This window comes from Lonchura striata, chromosome 18 (genome assembly GCF_046129695.1).
Source record: "Lonchura striata isolate bLonStr1 chromosome 18, bLonStr1.mat, whole genome shotgun sequence".
Taxonomy (NCBI): Eukaryota; Metazoa; Chordata; class Aves; order Passeriformes; family Estrildidae; genus Lonchura; species Lonchura striata.
The window spans coordinates 11424090-11450993 of record NC_134620.1 but is presented as its reverse complement, the minus strand read 5'-3'; the positions used below and the strand labels follow the sequence as shown (position 1 = coordinate 11450993).

Sequence of the window (26904 nt, the reverse complement as noted above, 5' to 3'; positions counted from 1 at the left end):
AGTGGCAGGTGGCTCCTGTGGCCTCTGCTCCAGAGCTCCTGTTTCTCTCCCTGGGATTTAGAAGCTTAAATAACTCCTGAATTTCAGGAATATTCCTGTTTTCAAATCCTGCTCGGGGTATTCAGGTAGAGCAGAGCCCTCCCAGGTTGGCCACAGTGCCTGAAATGATGGAATTCAGCCCGGGATCAGGAGAGGAGACCTGCAGCAGCTCCCCAGCACCTCTGCCAGGACACAGCTCTGTCCCCAGCATCCCTGCACTGCCCTTGCCATGGTGACTGAGCCCTGGCCCCTTTTCCTGCCACTTTGAAGGAAAAATGTCCCTCCAGAGCACTCCCAGCCGGCCTCAGCCTCATCCTGCACCCAGCACATCCCACAGGACACCCAGGTCCCAAAGGACAGGGATTGCTGCCTGGAGCTGACCATCACCAAGGGAACAAAAAAAATCCAGGAGGATCCAGTCATTCCCACACTTAAACAGGGGGGGTTTGAAGGGAAATCCAAGCAGGGAAGGGGTTGAAGCCATCCAAGGCCAGCAGAGCATAGAAAACTCGGGGACAGCACTGTCCCCATGGCTGGTGGCACGTGGGAATCCAGAGCTTCCCTCTGGCTGCCCTGGGACCCTGGCAGGGGTCAGGAACCCCCCTGGACAGAGCCCCCAGAGACACTGTCTGTGATCTCTGTCCATGGAAAAGAGTTTTCAATCTTACAGGATGAATTACCAGCTCTGAGTGTTTGATAGAAGTAATAATTGTGTGGCACAGGTGCAGAAGTAAAATTTTAGGATTCTAGATGAGGGGTCCAAAGGGGACAAGATGGAGGAAATTGGGTGTGCCTTGTCCTTTTTCTCCTTCTTCATGTCCTCCATGTCTCACTGTGGTGTTGGCATTTTTCTGTTGGTTCAGGCTGGGGACACACTGTCCAACGTAGGTGACAGATATTGGCACGTTATTGTAAATGCAGCCCAGGGAGTTTCTGGTATTTAATGTTTGTAACATCCCACTGAGGGCAGAGCCCCACACGCTGCCCTGCAGGACAGAGCTGGGCAGGGCAGCAGAACATGTGAGAGATAAACAGAATAAACAACCTGGAAACCAGCACAGACCAATTCTGGCTTCTGCTTTGGCAGAGACTTTCTACAGTCTCGGGATCATCAATAGATCAGATTCTGACAGTGGCACTGGCAGAACCCACAAGCAGTGCCACCCCCGAGGGTGCCAGGCTGCTTCTGTGCCCTCCCAAATCCCCCCTGGCACCTGCTGAGCTCTGGCAGCTCTCAGGACCCAAGCAGGGCCGAGCTGAGCAGCTTAAAGGAAAATCAGCTCCTTTTGTGACCTGCTCCCACCCTCCTGCCCCGTTTTTGTCCTCGTCATCCCACCCTGGGCATGGGGCTTGGGTGGAGCTGGGGCTGCTCAGGGATGCAGCACACGGGGTGTGATGTCCCCTCTGTGGCAGGAGAGGTGGCCACCCCCATCCCACTGCTCCTCTGGCAGCTGGGGAACATCATGGAACGGTTTGGGTGGGAAGGAACCTTCCAGATCATCTCAGGGCACCTTCCCCAGCCCAGGTCGCTCCAGCCCAACCTGAAAGAAGCAGCACTGATGCATCTGCCTGACCACATCCTGATCACATCCTCCAAAGGGGTGCCAGGGAAGATTATCCCAAGGATCAGCCTTGGGAAGCACAAGCTCCGAGCTGCTGGTACACCCAGGAGCCCAGCAATGTTGGGAAGGATGGATAAATATCATTATTCATAATAATACAGCCAGGATGAAAACAATCCTCCGTACTGGCTGGACAACACCCTTACCTACAGATAAGTCCAAAAGCCAAGTGGAGTGTTCCATCTCACCCCCAAAATGTATGGTTCACCCCACACCTGTATCCCTCCCCTAAAACACCAGGTGTCTGTGACCCCATTGGCCCAAGTCTTGTTCCAGCCCACCTTGAAGCCCCCTGATAAGGGGTCCCCGAGGGGCCAAACACTCTCTTGGATCTTCCCCCCTCTCAGGACCTCCACCCTCTCCTGGAGCATCCTCCTGTCTCTCTCATCCCCTATCCCCTCAAGCCTCTCCACGTGCTGCGTCTGGCAGCTCCAAGCAGGACCTTTCTCCATCCCTAATAAACCTGATACCCCAAGAGCAGCCTGCAGAGATCTCTCATCTCCATCCACCCAAACCATCCTGGAGCCACGCGCTCCCTACACAGGAACATCTGAGTGCACGTCCAAGGGAATTTTATCCCAGCACAAACAGTTCCAGAACGAAGCCAGGGCCTTACTCAACCCCCAAATATGTTTTGCAGGATCGGTGCCTCCAAAGGCAGAAGCTGGGGGCTGCAGCAGGCTGGGATGTTCCCATGGAGCAGCCAGAGGAGTCAGTGCCATCTGCCGGCTGCAGCGACCTCGCCGCTCCCAAATCCATGGGATGGAGAGGAACCAAGCCCAGCCTCACGCTAAAACCTCCAGGATCCCTCTGGAACGCTGCTCCCAATGCAAATTCCCCTAAGGGTCCAGATGGGATCTGTCTGATCCGTGTCCAAGCACACTGAGAATTCCCAGAATGAGCAAGCAGGAGTGGGAGCTTTGATGTGCCCAGGCTGCAGCTCCAGCGTTCCACAGCTCTCTTCCCACCTTTGGGATCTCCCCTTGCTGCTCCTGACAGAGTCACACATGGAAATCCTTGGATCCACACTGGGGAAGAGCTGTGGGCATGCCAAGGATCCGCAGTGTCCCCAGGGATGAGGTGGCATCATCGGCTTCTCCCTCAGCTTGGACCTTCCACAGGCACCAAGAGGCATCAGAGCTGGGATGAGCCACCAGGCACAGCTGCCTGTCCTGCTCTGCTGGAGTCCATTTAACTAGGGAATAGATGCTAAGTGTCTTTATCACCATTTTAAAAAGGAAAACTCATCCCTGCTCCACAGTTATCCCAGAATTTGCTTTAGGTGCCTGATCCCTGAGGAAAACACAGGTTTGTGTCGAAGCTGCCTCAGGGAGAGAGGAAGGATTTGCTCCCCCGAAGGTCTCTGCAGGCATTTCCAGGCTCCTGCTGCCTGGGGGACACTTTGGGGCTGCGGGGGTGGCCTGGGGGCTCCGTGTGCTGCAGGGATCCCAGGGCTGATCCCACAGCCTGGGTTAGGGGTGGCTCATCCATCACCACAGCTCGCCCAGCTGCTCTCACCCAACAGCAAAAACAACGATCCTGCTTTTCCTGCTGAAAACAAGCCCCAAAAAGGGGGATTGTCTCTGGGAACTCTATTTGCAGAGGAAGGAGGATGGAGTGGGGGCAGCACGAAGCTAACGTGGATTGGGATGCTGGGCATGGGCACAGCTTCTTCTGAAATGCAGTTTAAATACCCCCGAAGCCATTTCTGACAAACCAGGTTATTTTTTTCCCTCCTGGTGATGATCTGCATCTGGTACAAAACCACCTTATCACCTTGCTAGATACTGATTCCGAGGGAGTTCCCTGCAATTATTTAAAATATTAGCTTTTCCCTCAACTTTTTTTCCCAATCTCTCCCTGTTCCTGGCCTGCAGCAGAAGGAGAGGCGCAGGTGTGGAACACCTGCAGCTTCAGGCCAAAAATAAAGAGGGCAATATCCAGAAGGGCCGCGGGTGGGCGACGGGAGCTCTGTATCAACAGGCAGAGGTGATTTTCCATGGAAATGGCCACAAATGGAACGCCATGGGATTTAACCCTTTGTGAGCCCCGCCGCGCTCCCGTCGCCTAGCAACAGCGCGCCATGCCCTAATATGGCAATGCGCCCGCCCACTCGCTACTCGCTCTTCTCATTGGCTGCGTGCGCATGATTGACGTGTATTCTCGCCAATGGCCAGCCTCCACGAGCCTCTCCCGCGCCCGGCCCACGGCGCTACGCGGAAGTCGCTGCAGGAAGCGGAGGGGAGGAGCGCGAGGGACGCGTCCGCTGCGGCAGCCAATGGGAGAGGAGCTGGGGAGCGGCTCAGCCAATGGCAGCGCGCGGGGGCGGGGCCGGGGAGGGGCTGCGGGAGCCGGCAGCGGGCGGCACCGGGAGGCGGCAAAGGTGAGGAGAGACCGGGAACGGGAACGGGAATGGGAACCGAGAAAGGGAACGGGAACGGGAACGGGAATGGGAACGGGAACCGGGAACGGGAACCGGGAACGGGAACCTGGAACGGGAACGGGGAACGGGAACGGGAACTGGGAACGGGAACGGGAACGGGAACCGGGAACGGGACTGGGAACGGGAACGGGAATGAGAACAGGAACCGGGAACGGGAACAGGGAATGGGAACGGGAACCGGGAACGGGAACCGGGAACGGGAACGGGAACCGGGAACCGGGAAAGGGAACCGGGAAGGGAACTGGGAACGGGAACCGGGAACGGGAACGGGGAACGGGAACGGGAACTGGGAACGGGAACGGGAACGGGAACCGGGAAGGGGACTGGGAACGGGAACGGGAATGAGAACAGGAACCGGGAACGGGAACAGGGAATGGGAACGGGAACCGGGAACGGGAACCGGGAACGGGAACGGGAACCGGGAACCGGGAAAGGGAACCGGGAAGGGAACTGGGAACGGGAACCGGGAACGGGAACCGGGAACGGGAACGGGAACCGGGAATGGGAACGGGAACCGGGAAAGGGAACCGGGAATGGGAACTGGGAACGGGAACCGGGAACAGGAACGGGGAACGGGAACGGGAACCGGGAATGGGAACGGGAACCGGGAAAGGGAACAGGGAACGGGAACGGGAACCGGGAATGGGAACGGGAACGGGAGCCGGGAACGGGAACCGGGAACGGGAACCAGGAATGGGAACGGGAACAGGGAACGGGAACCAGGAATGGGAACGGGAACAGGGAACGGGAACCGGGAACGGGAACCAGGAACGGAACGGGAATGGGAATCTGGAACCGGGAACGGGAACAGGGAACCGGGAACAGGACTGAGAACAAGAACGTGAACAGGACTGGGAATGGGAACTGAGAACGGGAATGGGAATCTGGAACCGGGAACAGGAACCAGGAACGGGAACCGGGAACTGGGAATGGGGACAGGGACAGCACCAGAGCACCTGGGCTGAGCGGAGCGGGGGGTACCGGGCAGAGGGGGCCGGGGGGATTCCCCGGGGCTCGGCTCCCGGGCAGGCACCGGGGAAGGAGAAGCGAGCGTGGGAGGGAGCCCGGAGCCATGCACGCAGCTCCGGCCTGGGGATGGCTCACCAGCCCGGAGGAGGGCGCGCGCTCTGTGATCCCCGCGGAACCGGACACTAAAAGGGTTTTTAAAAAGTCATGGGGATTTCGGGTTGGAAGGAAAAAGAAGCTGAGGAAATACCCTGGGAACGTGTAGGCCTTGCATCTTGCTAGAACTGCACCTGTGGAGCCAGTACATGATAAGTGATAGAATTGTTAGATGTGATGGTTGTTTAGTAATTAAACATAATTACTGTTCAATCGTAAGAATAATCATGAGAAACTGTGATCAGAAGCTTGAGAAAGATCACGAGAAACTCATGCTTGAATAAAGTCAATGTATACAATAGAACAATATAAGTATAATCCAATAGAATATAAAGTACGTTCAGCTCAAAAGCCGTGTCGGAGTCAGATTTGGGTCTGGACCCCTGATTCCCAGAGCTCTCAATAAAAGCACCTGCAGAGAATCACATCCTGTGATTCTGTGTGTTCCTGAATGCCAACAAACCGGCTGGCAGAGCCACGCTGCTGCTGGGCACCCATGGCTTGTCACAGGAATGCTCAGCAGCTCAGGGTGCACAGGGAAGGGGGTGGCAGGGACAGTCCCCAGGTGTTGGAATCTGAAGTATTGATGATCCCGAGATTGTAGAAAGTCTCTGTCTTTCTGCCCCGCTGCCAAAGCAGAAGCCATCATTGGTCTGTGCTGGTTTCCAGGTTGTTTATTCTGTTTATCTCTCACATGTTCTGCTGCCCTGCCCAGCTCTGTCCTGCAGGGCAGCGTGTGGGGCTCTGCCCTCAGTGGGATGTTACAAACATTAAATACCAGAAACTCCCTGGGCTGCATTTACAATAACGTGCCAATATCTGTCACCTACGTTGGACAGTGTGTCCCCAGCCTGAACCAACAGAAAAATGCCAACACCACAGTGAGACATGGAGGGCATGAAGAAGGAGAAAAAGGACAAGACACACCCAATTTCGTCCATCTTGTCCCCTTTGGACCCCTCATCTAGAATCCTAAAACTTGACTTTTGCACCCGTGCCACACTTAATTATTACTGATATTAAACACTCAGAGCTGGTAATTCATCCTGTAAGATTGAAAACTCTTTTCCATGGACAGAGATCACAGCCAGTGTCTCTGGGGGCTCTGTCCAGGGGGGTTCCTGACCCCTGCCAGGGTCCCAGGGCAGCCAGAGGGAAGCCCTGGATTCCCACACCCATTGCTGTGACAAACTCAGAGCACATCACTCAGAGCCCCTGTGTGTCCCCAGGTGGGAGCAGCGGCGAGGGAGATGCTCCAGGTGGCCGTGCTGGAAGCAGGATGAACCTCGTGGCGATGGCGACCGAGCCCGAGCTCCAGTGGGTGTCCCTGTGGCTCCGTGTCCGCTGGGCGGCCGTGCTGGTGCTGCTGCTGAGCTCCCTGGTGATGCTGCTGCTGCCGCTGGCTGCCGTGGACAACCAGTGCCAGGCCGTGCTGAAGGGACTGTCCCTGCTGAGGAGCAGGCTGGGCTCCTCGGGAATCAGCAGGCTCACGGGACAGAGCACGGAGCTGAGCGTCACCTCCAAGGGGCTGGAGCTGCTGGTGCTGAAGGGAAAAGCATCCCCAGGTGAGAGGGGCATCCTCAGGTCAAGGAGCTGCTGGAGAGGGTCCAGCAGAGGCCACGGAGGTGATTTGGGGTCTGGAGCATCTTTGTGAGGAGAGACTGTGGGAGCTGGGCCTGGTCAGTCTGGAGGGAATCTCAGCAATCCATACAGACATCTCCAGGGGAGATGGTGCAGAGGATGGTGCCAGGTTCTGCTCAGTGGTGACAAGGAGTAAACTAAAACATAAGTTCCACCTCAATATGAGGAGTAGCCTCTTTCCATGAAGGACAGCTGCCCATGGAGTTGTGCAATCTCCCTCCATTGGGATGTTCCAAACCCACCTGGTCACCTTCCTGCTCCATGTATCCCTGCCTTGGCAAGGGTTTGGAGTGGGTGATTTCCAGAGGTCCTTGCAACCCCCCAGCACCAACCCAGAGATCTTCACCTCCTTCCTGGCCAGGTCCTGTACCCCTGATGGGAGTGACACTGTACCCTGATGGTAACAAACTGCAATTAAGTGCAATTAACACTGGCTGTAAATGACCTCGAGGTCAGGCAGGCCATCACCAGCTCCTTGACTGCATTCCAGGGCTCTGTGCTGGCATTGCTCCATCCCTCCAGAGTTTTTCCTCATGTTTTCAGTACTAGTAACTTCTGTGGAGGCAAGTAGAACACAGAGAGGTGGTTTAATGCACAGAAATCCTGGCACAGAACAGCCTTTCAGGCAATGTCAGGCTGTGGCTGTGGCCAGCATCAGCCAGGACATTAATTTGGAAAACACTTAAAGGATTTATTGTGATACCAGCACTGTATCTTTGTTTGCATTAAATCTCTTACTGCTGGGAAAATGTTGGATAGTTCAGTGGAAAACCAGAAGTGCTGTTGGCAGCCAACATAAAAATGCTAACATTATAATTTCACCAAAAGAATGTTAAAACTCTGTTAAAATACTGTTTCCTCCCACATGAAGCAGTTTGGTGGCCACCTGTGGCCATCTTGAGCCTGCTGCCCACAGGCCCTGCCTCCCCACACCTGCTGCCTCATACTCAGCCTGGAAAAGTGGCATAAATCTCTGGGATGAAAAGCTGGAACACAAATTCTGTTCCAGTTCTTCGAGACTGGTTTTGTTCAATTTTTATATCATAGGATATCCTGAGTTGGAAGGATCATGGAATCCAGATTTCCAGAAGTTTCCAGGAAAACTCACTACCCTTTATCTGTTACCATTTCATTCCAGAGGTGAAGCTGGAAGCCAGAGCAGCTCTGAATCAAGCCCTGGAGATGAAGCGCCAAGGGAAGCGGGAGAAGGCCCACAAACTCTTCCTGTACGCCCTCAAAATGGACCCGGATTACGTGGACGCCCTGAACGAGTTTGGGATCTTTTCTGAGGAGGAGAAGGACATCCTGCAGGCTGACTATCTGTACTCCAAAGCTCTGACCATCTCCCCCCACAACGAGAAGGCTCTGAGCAACCGGGGCCGGACGCTGCCCTTGGTGGAGGAGATCGACCAGAGGTACTTCAGCATCATCGACAGCAAGGTCAAGAAGGTGATGGCCATTCCCAAAGGGAATTCCGCCCTGCGCCGGGTGATGGAGGAGTCCTACTACCACCACATCTACCACACGGTGGCCATCGAGGGGAACACGCTGACGCTGTCCGAGATCCGGCACATCATCGAGACCAGGTACGCCGTTCCCGGGAAGAGCCTGGCGGAGCAGAACGAGGTGATCGGCATGCACGCGGCCCTCAAGTTCGTCAACACCACGCTGGTGTCGCGCATCGGCTCCGTCACCAGCAGGGACATCCTGGACATCCACCGGCGCGTGCTGGGCTACGCCGACCCCGTGGAGGCCGGGCGGTTCCGCGCCACGCAGGTTTTCGTGGGCCACCACATCCCGCCCCACCCGCAGGACGTGGAGAAGCAGATGGAGGAGTTCGTGCAGTGGATGAACTCGGAGGACGCCATGAGCCTGCACCCCGTGGAGTTCGCGGCGCTGGCGCACTACAAGCTGGTTTACATCCACCCCTTCGTGGACGGCAACGGCCGCACCTCGCGGCTGCTGATGAACCTGATCCTGATGCAGGCGGGGTATCCGCCCATCACCATCCGCAAGGAGCAGCGGGCGGAGTATTACCACGTGCTGGAGGTGGCCAACGAGGGCGACGTGCGGCCCTTCATCCGCTTCATCGCCAAGTGCACCGAGACCACGCTGGACATGCTGCTCATCGCCACCACCGAGTACTCCGTGGGCCTGCCCGAGGCGGGCGGCGCCGCCCGCTGCAAACAAACCATCCCAGTCAAGACTTGAAGGGTTTTGGGCAAACTCAGGAGCTGGTGGAGCTGAGGGAGAGCAGAACTCCAAGGCACTCGGTGTTCCCGCTGGGAAATGACTGGACAGGAGGTGTCACTTGAGTGTTTTGTTTATTTAAAGTGTCTTATATTTGATTAAATTAATATAATTTATTTATATACATGATGCCAAACGGAACTGGGGATGGTGGCTGTGAACTGGAAGGAGAGGGGGGAGAGATGTCAGAGGGCTCAAAAAGATGAACTAAAATTGAATTTCTCCTTAAAACTAAGCTTCGAGGAGCTGCTTCAATCACAACCCTTCACCCAGGCAGTCAGCTCTACTGTCTGAGCTCAACAAAGTCTAAACAGAGTTGGTTTTGTGTGGCTTCTTCCCTGTAGGTCCAAAACACATCCCTGAAGGAACAGCACTCTCCCAGCTGTGTCCACCAGGCCCTTTGGTGTCAGTCACACAGGTACTGAGCGGGAAGGAGGCTGAACTCCAGCCCAAAGGCATCTCTCCCCTCCCATTTCTGTTTCTGTGGCACTTTGCATGTTTACTTTCAGCTGCCTTTCCTGGGCGGAGTTCTTACTAGTGGGAAGTGTTTGGTTTGGGATTACAGGTGATAGGAGTGGAACAAAAGGAGAAAGGCTCTGACTTACTTGAGGGAGAAGGACTCAGAAAACCTCAGCCAAGAGGAGCCCTGGGGAAGCACAACTGTCCTTAGACATTTCAGTGGAGGGGCTGGAAGGAGCTTGTCTGCAGAACTGTGGGCAGAAAAGGTCATCAGGCAGAGCCAGGAGACACCAGTTGTACCAATTTAGGAAGAATGTGTACAGGAAGTTTGCCAAAAACCTTCAGTTTCTTTAGTCTAGGCAAGGGAGCTTTCACAATTAATCACTGGTCATGTCATTACTCTGGTAAATGTGTCAAGAATCACTCGAGGCCTCTGTGTGCTGCAGGGGCAGTGCAGTGCCTGGAGCTGCTGAGCAGTTCAAAGCACTTTTTCCTTGGTTTTTAAGGTAAAAGTACCCACAAATCTCCCTACCCCAAACCTGCCGGGTGTGTAACGGCATCATTGACCCCACCACCTCCAAGCTCACAAAACTTCTATGTAAAATCCCAGTCTACAGTATTTAACCCCTTGACAAAAGCTGCCGGGCTGTCCTAGGCTTAGCTTTCTTCCCTTTTAACTCTCTCTTACCTGACAGGGAGTTTAGGTCATATTTTTGGGAAGCAGAAACCAGGAGGAGACTAGGAGTTCTCTGAGCACTGCTGCCAGGGAAAGCAGACAATACAGGAGGAAAGGTGTCCTGTCCTTACAAAGCATGTTATTTTTGTAGTGCAACCCGAATATAAATAATGCACTTTAGAGCTCTGTCGGGGGGAAAAATGTTATTTTAGTAACAGATTAATAAACTATTTTAATATGAAAGTCTTGGTTTGGAAGAGGCTGTTTTCAGAGCACACTTGGCTGCAGTGAACTAAATGGTTGTGAAGGAGGAGAAGCCATGGGAGAGAGATCCTGGTTCCCTCAGCCACATAACAACATGAGCAGAGTCATCACTTCAAAGCAAAGCCAAGTGAAATCAGCACAGAAAATAGAGTTTATTTGCAGCAGTGTTTGTGTGGTCCAAGTGAACTCAGCACTGGGGTCCCCCCTCACATCCACCCCTCTGGGTGGTGACTTCCAGGGTAGTCAAGCAGGGACGTTTCTATCCAAGATCACATGTTGGAAAGTCTGAGGTAATGACTGAAGGGATTTCAGGATATTCAGAGCAGATGGAATGAGCTGCTTCAAGGCCTGGGGCACACTGAGCACACCTGAGAGGTGAGGTACATCACTATCACCCAGCTGCCAGAGGAGAAGTGCAGTTCCAACACCCACATTTAAACAAAAGCAACAGTATTTATAGAAAACCTTTGAGAACTTGAGTTTAATAAACCGAGAAACGTCAGCTTGCACTTCACAGTTGTACAAAACCATACAGAAACCACCTGCAAAAAGACATGAGCTAGCTAGGAAAAAACAACCAAAAAACAACTAAAAAACCTGGTCCTCAGCAATAGCACGTCCAGCTTTGTGGGAAACAAAAATTACCACCTAAGGATCAGCTCCTGACACTTGAAAAGAATCAGCTCAATGTCCTTTACAAATACACCATATAAAAACAGGTCAACTGGAACAGAACAGGAACTGGATACATATATATGTATATCTGTGTATCTACATATACACACATATGTATAGAAACTCTCCCAATACTAAAAGAGGCCATTGTGGTGAAGTTGGAGCATCTGCTGTTGGATTCTGCATGGAAGGAGATGACAGTCCCTGCGTGCATGGGTTTGGGTGAAGAATGGGGCTGTTGGCAGAGAGAATGTCTGCAATCCCAGTCTGAGCTGACCAGTGGAGCTTGCTGAGGTCCTCCCATGGCATCTCATTTGTCAATGAAAGAGAAAATTGGTGGAAAGTACTCCAAAAACTCCATGTGGCATCCGAGCTGTGCAGGAAATATTTCCCCTGTCGTTACCCTCAATATGAGGGATCTCATTAGTGCCATTTCACCAGAACAAAAGTGTAACTCTTTGCTCTTAGAGGAAAAAAAAAAAAAACAACCAAAAAAAAACCCACCACGTGGAATTGTGCCATCCTCCACTGATCCCGAGGAATGCAGCAGTCCAGTATGTACACGGGATTGGGACAGGCGTTCTCTCCTTGCAAAGCTTAAGGACACAACATGGCTTCCAAAAGGCATTTCACATTGGACCAGACCCGCTGAGTGCACACTCCTCGCTCACTTTTTCAGGAGCATCTTGGCAAAATCAGCATTGGACATCTTTTTAGGCTCGGCAGGGGGGTCAGAGGATGCTGCTGGTGAGTTCTGGACCATCCCGTTCTCAGCCTTGGCCATGGGGTTGCTCTGACGCTGCAGCGCCCGGGGCATCATGGAGAGCTGTGTCCTTCCCTTCCCTCGCCTGGAAGGGGAAAGAAATCCCATTAAAACACACTCTTTTAGCTTGGGGGAACAACAAGGACTTGTCTGCTATGAGGAATGCACATTTCAATGGAATTCCTGTAATTTGTTTCAGGGATAAAGCTTTCCATGGGTGTCTTTAAAGCACCCCCGAGTTCTGGTAGACAACAACCACCCTACAGTCCCCAGGCTGAAGTTCTGTTTTTCCACAGGGGCTCATCCCACACAGGAACACTAAAAGATGATGGAGCAGCTTTAATGTTCACTAGGAACAATGGCTGCTTCTCCAGAGGGAGAGGATGCAGAGGTTATTAAGGATCAGTGCTGACATCAGATCCAAGGGGACGGCCAGTGCCTGATCCTCGTTGCTACAGAACTGTTTCTGTTGATAAAGAGGAAAAATTTGCTTTTCCTCATCAATCTGAAACCCCATTTTTTTATGGTGCAGTACCGTTTAAATGTTCTTTCAAATCCACAGGATCCTACAGTGATTTGGGTTGGAAGAAGCCTTGAAGATCACCCAGTTACACCCCCTGCCATGGGCATGGACACCTTCCACCACCCCAGGTTTCTCTAAGCTCCATCCAGCCCAGCCTTGGCCACTTCCAGGGATCCAGGAGCAGCCACAGCTTCTCCGGGCAACCTGTGCCAGTGCCTCCCCACCCTCACAGGGATGGATTCCTTCCCAAAATCCCATCTGCAGTGGGAAACCCTTCCCCCTTGCCCATATAAAAAAATCCCTCTCCCTCCTTTCTCTAAGCCCACATATTCCAGCTAGGATTCCCAAACTTTAGCACTAAAGGAGCACAGTATTTCCCTTCCAGGCAGTGCCAGGCACCCCTCCCTCACTCACGCTCCGTAGATCTGCCGTGGTGCCATGGGCAGGGAGGCCCTGCCGGGCTCGGGCCGGTCCGGAAGCTTCCGGAGCGGGGGGTTGCTGATCATCACCTTGATGACGTGGTCCTTCATTGTCAGCCCATCCATCTTCAGCACAGCCTGTGAGGCCTGGGCTTCACTCTCATATTCCACATAAGCCAGGCCCTAAATTAAGAAAAGAAAGAAGCTACATTAGGTTTTAGTGCTGCTGTAACAGCTGATGAGGAATTTGTAAATGAGGGAAACTCGTCGTAGCTCAGTCCCTGTGTTTGTCACTCCCAATCTCCTTACAAACCTGTATTTCTTGTCTCTCACTCCTGATGCACTCATGTGTGGGAAAAGTATTAAAAAAGGAAAGACCACTCCAAAAATGCTGTTAAAGTAAATATAATGAAGTACCATGGCAGGCTCGCACAGGGGAGGGCATCCCCTCTCCCTGCTGCTACTCTTTCAAATGACATTCAAAGCCTTAAGCTGCATTTTTTAGATTATCCAATTTCCAGGTTTTACATAACTTTCCCAAAATACATTAATTTGTGGTTTACGCACAATCCCAGCTCAAACTAAGCTCAGAACAAGAGCTGGGGTTCCCAAGAGCACTCGTTACAAGGTGTGCACACAACAGGAACTTCACCTGAGGTGATGCAAAGGGCAAGAAAATTCAATTTAAATCCATGAATACCACTCCCAAGATGTCCCACCACACAGAGTGGTGACAGAGTTTTGGCAGAGCAGCAACTGGTTCAGAATCCCTTATTTAAACAAGGAATCATTTATTCAGGGATGGAAATAACGAGCCCTGTCAGAGAGGGGGCTCATTTCTCACTGGCAAATCCCTTCCTGCAGCAGATGTTAGGAACAAAAGCCTCAGAAAATTGAGGAAAGGAGGATAGGAATTAGTTGCACCAGGTAAACCCCATTTAGTCAGTTGTTTGCAAAACAAACCTTTACAGAGTCACCTGATTTTACCATACTGAAAATGCTGTAAACATTTTCTCCTCCATCCCATTTTTCTTATGCAATTTAGGAAGTATTTTGGAAAAATTCATTTGGTTTTCTGCACAAAGGCACACTGGGCTGTATAAATCCAAGCTCTTCCACAAGTATTAATACAATACCACACTGGCAAATTAATCAACCCATCTTTTTGTCTCCAGACTCCATGACAAGCTTCTTTTTGAAGGATTCCTTAAAACTAGGAGTGTGTTAAGGATGCCTACCTTGGGTTTTCCAGCTCTGTTAGTGACCAGTCGAATGTCCTTCACATTCCCATGGGCTTTACACACCTCCTCCAGCTCCTCCTTAGTGCAGGAAAATGGCAAACCAGATATAAAGAGTTTATGTTTCTCCAGGGTAGTGCTGTACCTGAACACCTGGAGGAACAAAAAAGATGTTGGTTCACAAACCAGCCAGAAATTCCAAGGATTTCAATTCCACACCCCAAAAGTAATTCCTGTTTGTGGGATCCAAAACTGCCTCAAAGCCATGAGCAGTGTTTTGGAAGATATTTGCATATAAACACCAAGGACTTGCAACTAAATGCTACTAAACCCCTTCCCAGTGAGGGCAGACACTGACAATCACACAATATCCTGAGCTGGAAAGGATCCAGAAGGATCAGAGCCTAATTCTTATATATTTAAAATATTGCCTGCTTGCTCAGCTGCCACTATGGGAACACTGATTTTTTTCTGTGCAGGAGCTTCAGAATGCAGAAATCCCCTGATTACACAACTGAGCTCTGGTACAGAACATCTCCAGCCCAGGGACTGGGTAACAAATGCTGACCAAGAAAGCTCTTCAGAAGTTGAACCTGGGTAGGTCCCACCACTAAACTGCTCAGATCAGCCGATTTCTGCAAATCTTGAGTAAATTATGTCATTCCTGGCAAAGTAACAGAAGATGTAAAAAGTCCCCCCCCCCCAAAAAAAAAAAAAAAAAAGAGTTAAAAGAAGCATAACATGAATTGGACACAACAGATTCCACCAACTCCCTTCCCCACATCCACTGTCCAACAGGAACCAGCAAAACCTTACCTTAAAGTCAGGATTCTTGTTCTTGTCAACACAAGGAGACACAAACATGGGCCTGCCCTCCACGGCCGTGCGATCCAAGGCCAGGGCCTGCCGAGCAGCCTCCTCCTCCCTGAACTGCACGTAGCAGTAGCCACGGAAGGTGCCCTTGTTGTTGAACACTGCTCGGATCTCCACGACCTCCCCACAGCTCCCAAAGAGCTCCCTCAGCTTGGCTTCGGGCTCTGCCATGGTGTAGGAGAGGTTGCTGACAAACACAGTGACTTTGTCCTTGCTGCTGTCGTGGAGAACTTTGGGGATGTCCTTGCGGCTGGTGGATGCCTTTTCCTTGGGGCCTGCTGGGCCATCTGGCTTCTCACCTCTCCCAAAAAGCCCAGCCTCCACCTCCATGTCCTCTTCAGGGAGCACCCCATCACCCTCTCCCCTGTGCCTCTTGCTGGGCAGCTCTGATGGATGGAATTGAAAAATGTTACAAAAAATTACCCCATTCCTTCCCCACTGAAACTCCTCTGCCCTCCATTCCCACTGTGTTGCTTGGAAATGGCAGATGGAAGCACAAATACAATGAAAGGTATTAAAGACACCGCACAAAAAACCTCCCTCAGCTTCTAAAGAACAAATAACAACAGATTATTCCAACAAGACAGCCTTAGATGAAAGCAACTGGAATATTTGTTCCTTTTTTCAGCCAGTCATAACTGACAGTTGCTGATTCATGTTCTTTTCTTTGTCTAATGGTTCTTTATTTAAAAAAAAAAAAAAAAGAACTCTAAAAGCTCAGAAAAGTCCCAGGGGCAACAACCTATTAAAATCTTCTGTTCCCACCTCCAAGAAGCTGCTACAATTCTGAATAACCCAATTTAGACACACGGCTCAGCATCATAGGATGAGTCAGAAAAACTACTTTAAAGGAAAATTAGGGAAAAAAAAACCAAAATTACAATATTCAAAATAAGAAACCCCAAGAAAACTCTGGAAGATCACATAAACCTATTTTTCTCTTGGTATAAAATCATTTAGCCTTGTTTGCATTTCACTCCCACACTGAACACTTCCCAGGAGAAAGCAGCCCTGGATAAAGACACCAGTGCTGGCAATTCCTCATCTCCCTCTACCACAAGACAACCAATAACCTGGTTGCCAGAGCTCTGAAGTTTCAATTTAATTTTTTTACCTTCTTCATGTCCCCATTCACCCTCGTCATCCTCGTCTGCTTTGCGCTTGTCCCCAATCTTGGTTTTTTTGGCCTTTTTAGAAGCTTTCTTCTCTGCCCTTGCCTGCTTTCTCTGCTCAGCTCTCTCCTCCTCCTGCTTTGCCAGAGCAGCTTCTTTCTCAGCAGCCTAAAACACAGATTTATTTATTTTTTTTCACACTGGCTGCAGATTGCAGAGCATTTTGCTGAGCACTGAGCCCAGAGGGTTTTCTCCTAACCCCAGCACTAACAGGGACATCATTTAAAGCTCATCCCAATTCTTTGCTCTCACAGCTTTCTTGAAGGCACATCACTCTTGTGGCCATCCAAGAGGCAAAAGGAGAAAGATAAAAAGCAGCAAGAGGTTGTTAATCATAGCTTTAAAGTAAAAATCAATAGTTCTAGGGCTTGAAGGCATTTCAGGCTTATCTGGGGGGAAGCCCCATTAAAAATCTGACATTCAGAGTAACATGGACTTAATTTAGGTGTATAAAATGCTCTGGTAGCTCACAGAAGGTTCTGACCTTTGCTCTTTGTTCATTCACTCGAGCCAATCTGTTCTCAGTTTTCTGAACAGCTGCATCCCAGTCTTCTAGTGTTCCTAAAGGATAAAATTAAAATAAATTTTAAAGCCTTTTATTTAGCTTTCTCGTAATTCAAATACACAATTCTAGAAAAAATAAGAGTCACTGAGTTCATGGCACTTGCTGTTCATATTTAACATTACACATGAAGATTCTATTTATAACAACTAGCCTGCAAGGTAAAAGAAACCCCAAGAGCCAAGCAGAGCACAAACCTCTCATTAATAATGCAAGACTCCAAAAAGGCATGGAAAAATCCAGTGATTTCAGAAAAGCAAGGAAGAAAAGAGCTGTCTGTGGACTTGACAGCAGTGAAAAGTGAGACTTCAGTAGAGCACAAAACCCAGGATCAAAAGCCTGTGTGCCACCTCTGCCTAACCAGGCTAAGAGATGCAGTAATTAATCACCTTCTGCCAGTCATTTAGTTACCTTCTGTTAATTAATCACCTCCTGCCTGTCACTCGGTGACCTTTTGTCACTTAGCCACCCCCTGGCAGTGCCCAGGTACCTTCGATCCTCTCGAGGGTGAGCAGCACCTCGCAGACGTGCTCGGGGTAGTCGCTGGTGCACTGCACTGCTCGGTGCAGGGCCTTCCTGCAGTGCTGCGTGTCCCCGTGGGCCCTGCAGGAGGGGACAGGACACTGAGGGGACAAAGCACACACAATTCCAGCCAAAGCACACACAATTCCAGCCATGCAAACATTCCCCCTCCTTCCCCAGCTGCTGCGGCACTCCTGGAAGCCACAGCAAAGCCGCCCCAAGAAGCTCAAAGGTGTTTTGTAAACCCAAACAAAACACATTTGTTCTAAACTGTCTTCTCCCAAGGATGAGGAAAGTAAAAAATGAATTACTACCTTTCCAGGTTGTAATATTCCAGCCACATGTTGGCATATTTGGCATTTCCTTTAGTCATGATGTTGTCCCAGAGCTCCCTGGCTTTCTGCATGTTGTTACACAAGCGGGCCTGCAAAGGAGCATACAAAATATCCTTCAGGATTATTTGTTCATGATTAATCCCAAAACAAAAAAAAAAAACATAGATGCTGCAGACAGACCCATCAAGATACATCTGAGCTTTACAGGGGTCAAAATAAACACCTGACACAATCCTTCTACTGAATAGTCCTTCCCTGCCCACCTCTCCCATTAGTCTTGGTTCTGGCTCCCACATTCATTTGGCTTTGGTCATTACAAAAGAAATTACAGAGCTGTTTCTGAATTTTTTTCTTTTTCTTGTTGATGAATGTATCTAATAACTTATAAGACTCAGAAACTGGTTTGTGTTTAGGAAGAGGAGCAAGGGGAGAGGGAAAATGGATTGGGAAAGGACTGCATTCCATGGTTGGAATGTTAAAACACTTTATTTTAAATCCATTTTATCAGGTTCAGCAATTTAAATACAGCAGAGAGAAACATCACCTCAACTCTTGCCCAGTTCTGCATGATGGTGCAGGATGGATCTCCACTTTCACTGAACCCTAGGAAGAAAAACAGGGGCTGTTTGTTGGACTTGGCTCTCAGAATTGTGTTTATTAAACAGGTCCCACATGGAGATGAAATCTTTATCTGCAGCTTCCTGAAATGTTCAATACTCTCGAAGACAAATATTGTGTGGAGAACTGATTTTACAAAAATGAAGAGAAGAAAACAAAACTTGGGATTATTTCACTTACTTTCTTCTACTTCTTGTTTCAAGTACTCCACAGCTCGTGCAAATGCAGAACGCAGCTCCTCCAGCTCCTTACTGGAGTCTGCAGGAAAAACAAGAAAGAACAGCCTTAAAATAATAATTTAGTTTTCATTTCCCACCCAATAAAACCATCTCCTTAACATCCACAATGAATTTATTGGGCGAGCAGGGGGAGATTAAATTTATAATTTTATTATGAGTAAAACTCACTACATGAAAATTTTTAAAAATCAGATATCAAAAATATGAGGCAGGGCGTTTTTGCAATAGAAAACCAACCAAATCCCTATTTTTTATAGGCATTAACTGGCCAGGGAATATTTCTTGTAAAAGATGAAAATGCTGTTAATTTTCTTAGAAAAAAGTAATATCCAAGAAATACAAAGAAAATACTACAGATATTTATTCTGTATTCATCATACAGACCTTGTGTAAAATCCACCCTTCTCCTCAGGTAATCCAGGTAAGCCTGCCAGATCTCTACATAGTCTGTTGCTTGAATAAAACCTGCATTCAGAGCTTTTTCAAACATTTCTGAAAGAAAAACGGGGAAAAACCAGTTACTTCCCATATACTGTTAACATTAGCAAGTTGCAGTGAGAGCACAAAGAAGTATCTACACAAACACCACCACTTTCTAGGAAGACAGGAAAAGAAATCCTACACAATTGGTTTAGGAAGTGAATTTAAAGCTAAACTCAGAAATGTTCATCCCAAGCTGTTCACTGCTTGCTCAGGGTGAAGCTGCTCAACCAAAGCAGCTTTGCCCTTGCAGGACCTGCTGCCCGTGGCAGCAGCAGGACGAGAACAGATCCTGCAAGTCCCATTTGTCCCAGGCTGTCTGGAGTGCAGAGAGCAGCTCTGAACTGCAATTGCTGATTCTTTCCTCACCAGAGATGATGCTGTGCTCAACCCTGTGCCTCTCCATGGCCAGCAGGTACCTAATCCACAGCCCAACAGTCCAGGGGCAGTTCCTGACAGCACGGTCGTGAGCGGATAAAACCAATTCCTTCACCTTCAGCTGCCTGTCCTGAAAGAATCACACAAGGAAAGTGAAGTTCCTGTCAGCCAGAGAGACCACCTGAGACAAACTCAGCTTATAAAGAGCCAAAACCTAAACCCCAGCATTTTCATTTAATATTTAAAAAGCTCAGATGGGTATTTTAAATTCTGTATTTCTAAAAACTCAGTGAATACCTTCCAGCGAGGCAGAATATGCTCAGGAAAGAACTACCAGGCTAGTGAGGTGTTTTCTGCCCAATAAATATAGGCACTGAGTGAATTCCCAATTGTTCCTAGAATGTTAAGCATACAAAGAAGGAGCACACCCAGCCTATTTATGGAGGTGCTGTTCCACCTGCAACCTCCTGTGTCCAGCTGGGAAGAGAAAGAGATGATGGAAAAACTGAGCCTGGATAAGCTCCTGCAGGGAGTCACCCTGATCCCTTAATCCAGCCAGCTTCTGTTCTGCCTCTGGAGCTCAGCAACAGCTTCAAGCTGCACTAACAAACCCCCCTGGAAACAGAGGCTGAACATCTGGGTTTGCTTCAGTGCCCACACCCTGTAATTCTGCAGAGAAAACACAGCTAGAGCAGAGAAAAGTGAGAAATGCTCACAAGAGGAATAAACACATCCCTGAAAACAGGGGGAAACCAAAGGTGAGGTGAAAATCAGTTTCTGGAAGATTTACAGATTAAAGGACAGGACTGAGGTAGAACTTAATGTCTGTTTATCAGCACTGAGATTAAAAAGAAACAAACAAAGGCAGGAAAATAAATCTGCAAACATTCCTGGGTTTGCTTCCTTACCAAATACTGGTTGTAGCGTGCCCATAGGTCTGGGACAAGGCAGTTCTCAGCCAAAGCTCTCTCATAGATCAACTGAATCCGAGCTGGGTCACCTGCTTTCATTTCAAAATCAATGTAAGCTTGGTATTCTGCCAGCTTTGGGGTTTCAGCACCCAGCTGGAAAACAACCAGGGAGACACAACATCAAGCTCTTCAACAAAGCAAGACTCCAACAGTTCAGCTGTTCCTCAGAGCAGCTCTTGTGCAAGATTTCACATAAGAAATTTGTCTCTCTACCAGCAGCTGTTGATTTTCATACACCTCTGAATGAGCCTGAAATCAGTCAGATCCTGGGTTTATTCCCCTTAACCCAATCCTGGAAAACACACCCAGAGTCCTCATGTGCACCCAAGGGTGGTCTGGCACACTCATTGCAGCCCCGTAATTTCCAGCACTCCCAGCATATAATTGTCAGTATTCCCACTGCTGACAAAATCCCCCAGAGCTAGGGACTAGAAAAATAATAAATGTGGGAAAAAAATAAATCACCCCAAAGCAATTCCCTCTTAGTTTTGAAGGAAGGTGTAAGTGCCAGCATTACCAGTGCCTCCTCGTAGGGTTTACACTTCTCCAGCTGCTGTAGAGCTTTTTTGTAGTTCTTTATTGTTGTTTCTGGAATGGGCTCTTCTGACCACTCCTCATATTCAGCATATGAAGCCTCCATGTCTATTAAAACATGAAATCTCATCAATAATGCACTTATGAAACTAAAAATTCAGATTTCAACCCATGTTCAGTTCTAAGACAGATTCCTATTTTACTTATATAGTATTTATAATTTATTTAGAGTAAATATTTAAATTTTTATCCTCTTTTGGTTCTTACTGTCACACTGCTGTGTTCTTAAAGGATTCAGATATTTAATCTCACACAGTGCCCTATAACAAATTCAGGGCAAGTTGTATTAAAGCTGCTCAACTGGAATTAGAAAATGAAAGTGGCAAAATTTTCCCCAAGGCTTTAGAGAAAAGACATCCCAAATTCTTTCCAGATGGAAATGAAGTCAAAAGAACTGTGCATAATATTCTCCCACGAGCAAGAAAAGGGACTCAAGGAGCTTAAAGCAGGAATTCCAACAATCCAGCTGCCAGATATTCCCTAGCAAAGGTTTTATGCAGCAATCACAGCTGAACTCCTTATTTTTACATCACATTTTGTGCTCCTCACTTGCACTTTGAACATCTTCAAATCCCAACCAAGTGAACCAAATTCCACCAACTCAGAACATTCCTGATCCGGAGGGATCCGTGCCTCATCCAAGACAGCACAAGACCTCCAGCTGCACTTGGAGTGGCTGTGCCAGGAGATTCCTGGTGTCTGGAGCATCACCCAGCTGCTCCAGGTCCTCTGTCCCAGCATTCCAGCACTCACCCAGCAGTGGGATCCCCAGCTGGCGCCGGAAGAGCGTGTGGATCTTCTCAAGCTGGCTGCACAGCACCTGCTGCTGCTCCGGGGATGGAATGCTGCCAGGAGCTGGCTGCAAGCAAAAAAAAAACCAGGGAAATTCAATCCATTCCCTCCAGCCCCAGCTGATGGACATGAGAGAGAATTGTTTATGAGCTGAGGGAACCGAGATCCAAGTGAATACATGATCCTTGAAGGGCACACAGGGCCAACCTGCATCTCAAGTCGCTGCTGGGAAAGCTAAAACTTGGGAATTGCTCCCCTTGGAAGGGAAATGAATGGGAAAAGCATTCCTGACTGAAAGCTGAAACAAGCACAGGGAAATGATCACCTGAGAACAAGGAAGCAGCAGGTGACTGAGCCATTTCACAACCCCACCGTGCTGCCAAAGAGCGTTTCAGTAAATCCCTGGGGTGTGGGGAGAGGATCTAAAACTTCCAGCCTTAATTGTGTTTGGGAATGAAAGAACATCCTCCTGTTACTCCTTTGTTAGGGGTTGAAAAGGGTTTTTTAAGACCAAATAGTCCCCACTGCCACCATGAGCAGTCTTTAAACTTCCATCTCTTATGTAGCAAATTATCAAAAATAAGGAAACATTCCCATTCTGGCCATCTTGGAAAGGTGACTTTTGCAGATTTCAAACTGTACTTTCCAGAGATAAAATACCCTCATCCAAAAGTCTGTGGATAAAATACTCTCCTCCACAAATTGTGGAATAATAAATGAGTAAAAAGCTGAACAGTCTAGGAATTTAAACTTGGTTGACTTGCAGAAACAGCCACAGAACATTGTTTAATAATGGAACATTTCCATTTAAAGCTGTTCTTGGCACCTCAGCAGCAGAGTCAAACTTTGCTCCTGGATTTGAGATGATTTTAGGATTTTACTGCAACACCAATCCATTACTTTATCAGCCAAATCCACAGAATGGTTTTCCTGGAGCACAGGGTTGGTTTCTACACCTGAGTAGAAACAACTGAGACACAACAGGAAGGAGACAGCTCCAGGTGACTCCAGGAGCTGCCCCACAGCTTTTTTGGGATGGGAGTGAAAGAGAGTAAAATTTAACAGAGTAGAAAATTTATCTATATTTAGGTGAAGTGTATTGCATAGTAGCTTGCTAATATGAGTATGTTTAGTTTGTTAACTCTGCTGTGCTTATAAAACTGTCATAGCCAAGAAGAAAAAAATGTAATTTCTAAGGTAAAGAAATAAGAAGGGCCCTTTGAACTTTGAAACTAAGAGAAGTCTTCTTCTCTTAGTTTCTTCTCTGCAAAAAGGGACAAAAGGATTAGAGAGTTCTTTGTACAAAAGGCTAGCTATAAATTGTAACTTGAAATTAACATAATAAATATGCATGAACTTATTATAAGATTCTATGTATATATAAATTAGTGCGAGATAATAAAAAAGATCGGGAATCCCTAAGGGGCGCAAGCTCTTTGAAGGGGCATTTCTGTAGCAAGAGAAATCCCAGTGATAATAAAATTACCATTTCCCTACAAATCTTTATTAGAATTGCAGAGTTTTGATAGGCTCACCTGTGCTGTTTCCAGGATGGCATTCTCAAATTCCCTGTAGGCTTCCCACAGGGCCGTGCCCTTGGTCACGTGCAGCCCCACGGCCGTCAGAGCCCGCTCGAAGATGGACCGAACCTTCTCGATGCCCCCTTCCTGCCCAATGCCTCCAATGGAATACTGGGCATATTCCAGCCAAATTTCAGGACCTAAACAAGGTTAGGAGAAGCAGGTGATTTGATCTTTTCAAAAATAATAACGAAGAAACGCAGCTCTGCTTCCCACAAATACCTCGTGCTGCATAGAAATAGAAAAACATGTGGCGATGTTGTTTTTTATCCAAAAAAGTTAAAATATTTGGGGATTGTATTTATGCTGCTGGTTCAGCAGCAGCAGCCCCAGTTTCCTTCTGAATGGTGTCACTCCTGTGGTTTTGCTGACAGGGACTGGCCCTGCCTGTCACCTCTGCCACACAAACCACAGTAGGGATGCACCAAGATGCCTGAACAGCAAATTCCTGTTTCCTGAGCTGGGACCACAGAGCTGTCACACTCTGGAATAATTCAGATTAAAGCAGCTCCTCCTACTCCTCTTTCCAAACTCCTGAACTTCCCTGATCAGCAACTCCTGAAGCAGCTGAGTCCTGCAGGTGAAGGAGAGGTGGGAGAACAGCACTGAGTGCCTGGCACCATTCCCACCAACTCCAAATTCCATTTTGGGACCCCCAGGTTGGGACTGCCCTGGGTTCCAGAAGTGCCTCCAAACCCCAGATGAAGTCCAGCAGATCCAGAGGATAATTCCTCACTTCTTCACCTCCATTCCTTCCTCCTCAGGGATCACCAATACCAGGTAATGTCACTGATGTGACATTCCGTACGCAACTTTTGGGGGGGATTTACCTCCGTATTCCCTCCACTTCTTCAGGCTTCATTTTTCCAGCTCTTTACCCCAATTCCCAAAGAGCTCAGGGATTTATCCCCAAAATTTTAAGCTACAGCATCTCCTGAGAAATAGAGAGACCAGACATCACATCCTTCCTTTGCATCACTCCACATTCAGAGTTTAGAAATTAATTTGAAATTTTGACCCAATTTCTTTGTTACAACAGAAGCAATAGATTTCCCTACAAAACCAAATCTGGATGCAACAAAACCCATTTTAAAACATTTTTTTTGATGACTTACAGATGTAATCTTTGACAGCTCTTTCAAACAGCTCATAAACCTTCTCTCTCTCAGAGATCTCTGAAGCCATTTTTATCTCATCCTTCAGCCAGTCCAGCCAAATTTCTGGAAGGAAAAAAAAATTAAAGAAGATCATTAATATTCAGAAATAACACGTTATACCCACTTGATGAGTTTTTAGCAAAACAATTAAAACAAAGGAGGGGAAGTAAGGCAAAGAGAGGAATTTTAGCCTCCACAATTCCAAATTAATTTCAGATAAAAGGCAGAAAGCTTTTAAATTGGTGCTGAACAAGCACATTTTTACTAAAGAGAAAAGCTGGAATTTCTCAGGACTTAGAAAATCATCCCATTCCATCCCCTGCCATGGGCAGTGACAACTTCCACTATCCCAGGGTTGATCCAAGCCCTGTCCAGCCTGGCCTGGGACATTTCCAGAGATCCAAGAACAGCCACAACTTCTCCAAGCAACTTCTGCCAGGGCCTCCCCATCCCTTTCCAAGAATAAAACCCCACAGCCCCTGCAATAAAACAAAAATCCCCACTTCAAGCACCCGCAATTTCCACCAGCAGGGAATTTTCTTTGCTGCCTGCCTAAGAAATTTTGACCAGGAGTTTGCTGAGCTCTGGATCACATCCCCCTGGAGCGAGGGTGCTGAAAATTTGGCTTGAATATTTTATTTCACTGCTGAAGCATCTTGCACGGGTGATGCTTCACCTGCAGGGAGCAGAGGATGCTCTGTACCTTCAGTGAGGGGGAAGAGCTCGCTCATCTTCTGCCGAGCTCTGCGCAGCTTCACCAGCTCTCCCTCCTGCCGGAGCAGCTTGATCAGATCCAAGTGACAGTTGTAGTCAAAAGCATTGATGGAAAGCTTTAACAAACAACAACAAAAAATTTAAAAGCCCTGTTGAGTGATGGACGTGAAAAAGTCAGAAAATAAATCACACAATTCTCGTGGTGTGATCACAGAGCCAGGCAAGGCAGAGTTCCTCATGTGAAAAATGCACATTTTATGATTGGCTTTTCGCAAATGCTACAATGAATATTATACGTGTAACGTCAGAAAGTTATGCTGTATTAATTCTATTAATTCTCTTAAGTAGTGTGTTAAATGTAGCTTTAAGTTACAACATAAATTCTGCGATGTAGGACTTGTTACAAGCTCAAGCAGGAAGATGAGATAATCAAGAAATTCTTCACACGGAGATGTCAGTGAAGAGGGCCCATAAAAAGATACAGCCTCCTTAACAGAAAAAACAAACATTCTTCCACCTTCTCTCCGTCTTTGTGGAACCAACAGGATTAAGGAGAAGTTGACAAAAACCAAAAGAGTTCGTAATTTGCAAGGAATTTATGCATCATGTATGAGAAATATGAATACACAACAGGCTGTTGCTTTTAAGGTTATTCCTTTGTTCACAAGGGATGCTTTTCGTGACTTAGTGACCGAGAGCATCTGGATGTCCGTAATTCTTTGCTTTTTATTGTCTTGCAATTGTCCTAACTCTAAACTTTATTACTCTAATTGTATTACTATTTTCATAAACATTTTATTATTATTAAACTTTCAAAACTTTAAAATTGGCGTTTTTCACACTCAGATTTAACCTAACCCCAGACATAGCCCCGGCCGCTCCCTCGGCCACTGCTCAAAGAGAGAATTGCGCTTTCATTTCTTTAAAGGCAATAAAAAAACGCGGGCAGCCGGCTCACATTTCTGAATGAACACGAACTGCCTACTCCACTTCCCTCTTATTTCCCTTCCAAAAAAAAAAAAAAAAAGAAGAATCTCAAGCTGCTCAACTCCCATCTAGGACTCCAGACATTCACGGCGTTAAATCACCGGATATCCCGACCTGGAAGAAACCCACAAGGAGCAGAAAAATTCACACCCTGACACCAAACCGCCCGGGCGGACACGGATTATCCCCGTTCCCGCCACACCCGCTGCCCCGCCGGGCCCACCTGCTCCTCCAGCCGCTGGATCTCGGCCTCGTTCTCCTTCTCCTCATCCTCGCCGTCCCCAGACGAGTCCGAGTCGCCCTCATCATCCGAGTCCCCGCCCGACTCGGGGTCTCCCTCCGGCAGCCGCTTCTCCTCCTCGGCCGCCGCCTCAGCTCCCGCCGCCGCCATCTTATGCAGCTCCGCTCGCCGCCCGCCGCGCTCCGCCGCCCGCCGCGGCTGCCCCCGCGCCGCCCGTCCCGCAGTTCCGCCCCACCGCCGGCCGAACCGGGCGGGAAGAACCGGGATCCTCAGCCCGACACCAGCCCCGCACTGGCCCGCGCACCGGGGCAGCGCTGCGCCGAGTGCGGCCACGGCTCGACCCTTTGTCTTCTGCTCCGCGGCGCAGGCAGCACCGCGGGCACCCCGCTGTGTGGCCATCAGGGGGCCTCCGGGAGGGTCCGTGGCGTGCGCGGCGCGGCCGGCCCGCCATGTTGAGTGTGGCGCCGCGTGCGCACAGCCGCCGCCGTCTGTCGCGATGGGAACCCTGGCGCGACTGCAACGCCGTTTCTGTCGTTTATTTATTGACTGATCACC

The 26904-nt window shown here is 48.8% G+C and overlaps 2 protein-coding genes across 2 annotated transcripts; one reads left to right on the top strand and one right to left on the bottom strand.

Annotated features, from left to right (window-relative positions):
• The first annotated feature begins 4001 nt into the window (after window positions 1–4001).
• Window positions 4002–10495, top strand: FICD (FIC domain protein adenylyltransferase). Its single transcript, XM_077787219.1, has 3 exons — window positions 4002–4044; window positions 6456–6791; window positions 8006–10495. Exons 2-3 carry the CDS (start codon window positions 6506–6508, stop codon window positions 9076–9078), a joined length of 1359 nt encoding a protein of 452 aa, XP_077643345.1. The 5' UTR covers window positions 4002–4044; window positions 6456–6505; the 3' UTR covers window positions 9079–10495.
• Window positions 10496–10649: 154 nt separating this feature from the next.
• On the bottom strand, window positions 10650–26546 carry SART3 (spliceosome associated factor 3, U4/U6 recycling protein). The gene is made up of 19 exons (XM_021544671.3): window positions 26332–26546; window positions 25111–25237; window positions 24366–24470; window positions 23206–23390; window positions 21632–21737; window positions 20802–20926; window positions 20222–20377; window positions 19305–19443; window positions 18840–18947; window positions 18397–18474; window positions 18143–18201; window positions 17578–17687; window positions 17232–17344; window positions 16664–16740; window positions 16122–16287; window positions 14951–15393; window positions 14135–14287; window positions 12892–13079; window positions 10650–12039 (listed from the first exon to the last, which is right to left on the bottom strand). The coding sequence occupies exons 1-19, from the start codon at window positions 26497–26499 to the stop codon at window positions 11859–11861; spliced, it is 2787 nt and encodes a 928-aa protein (XP_021400346.3). The 5' UTR covers window positions 26500–26546; the 3' UTR covers window positions 10650–11858.
• Between the last annotated feature and the right edge of the window lie 358 nt (window positions 26547–26904).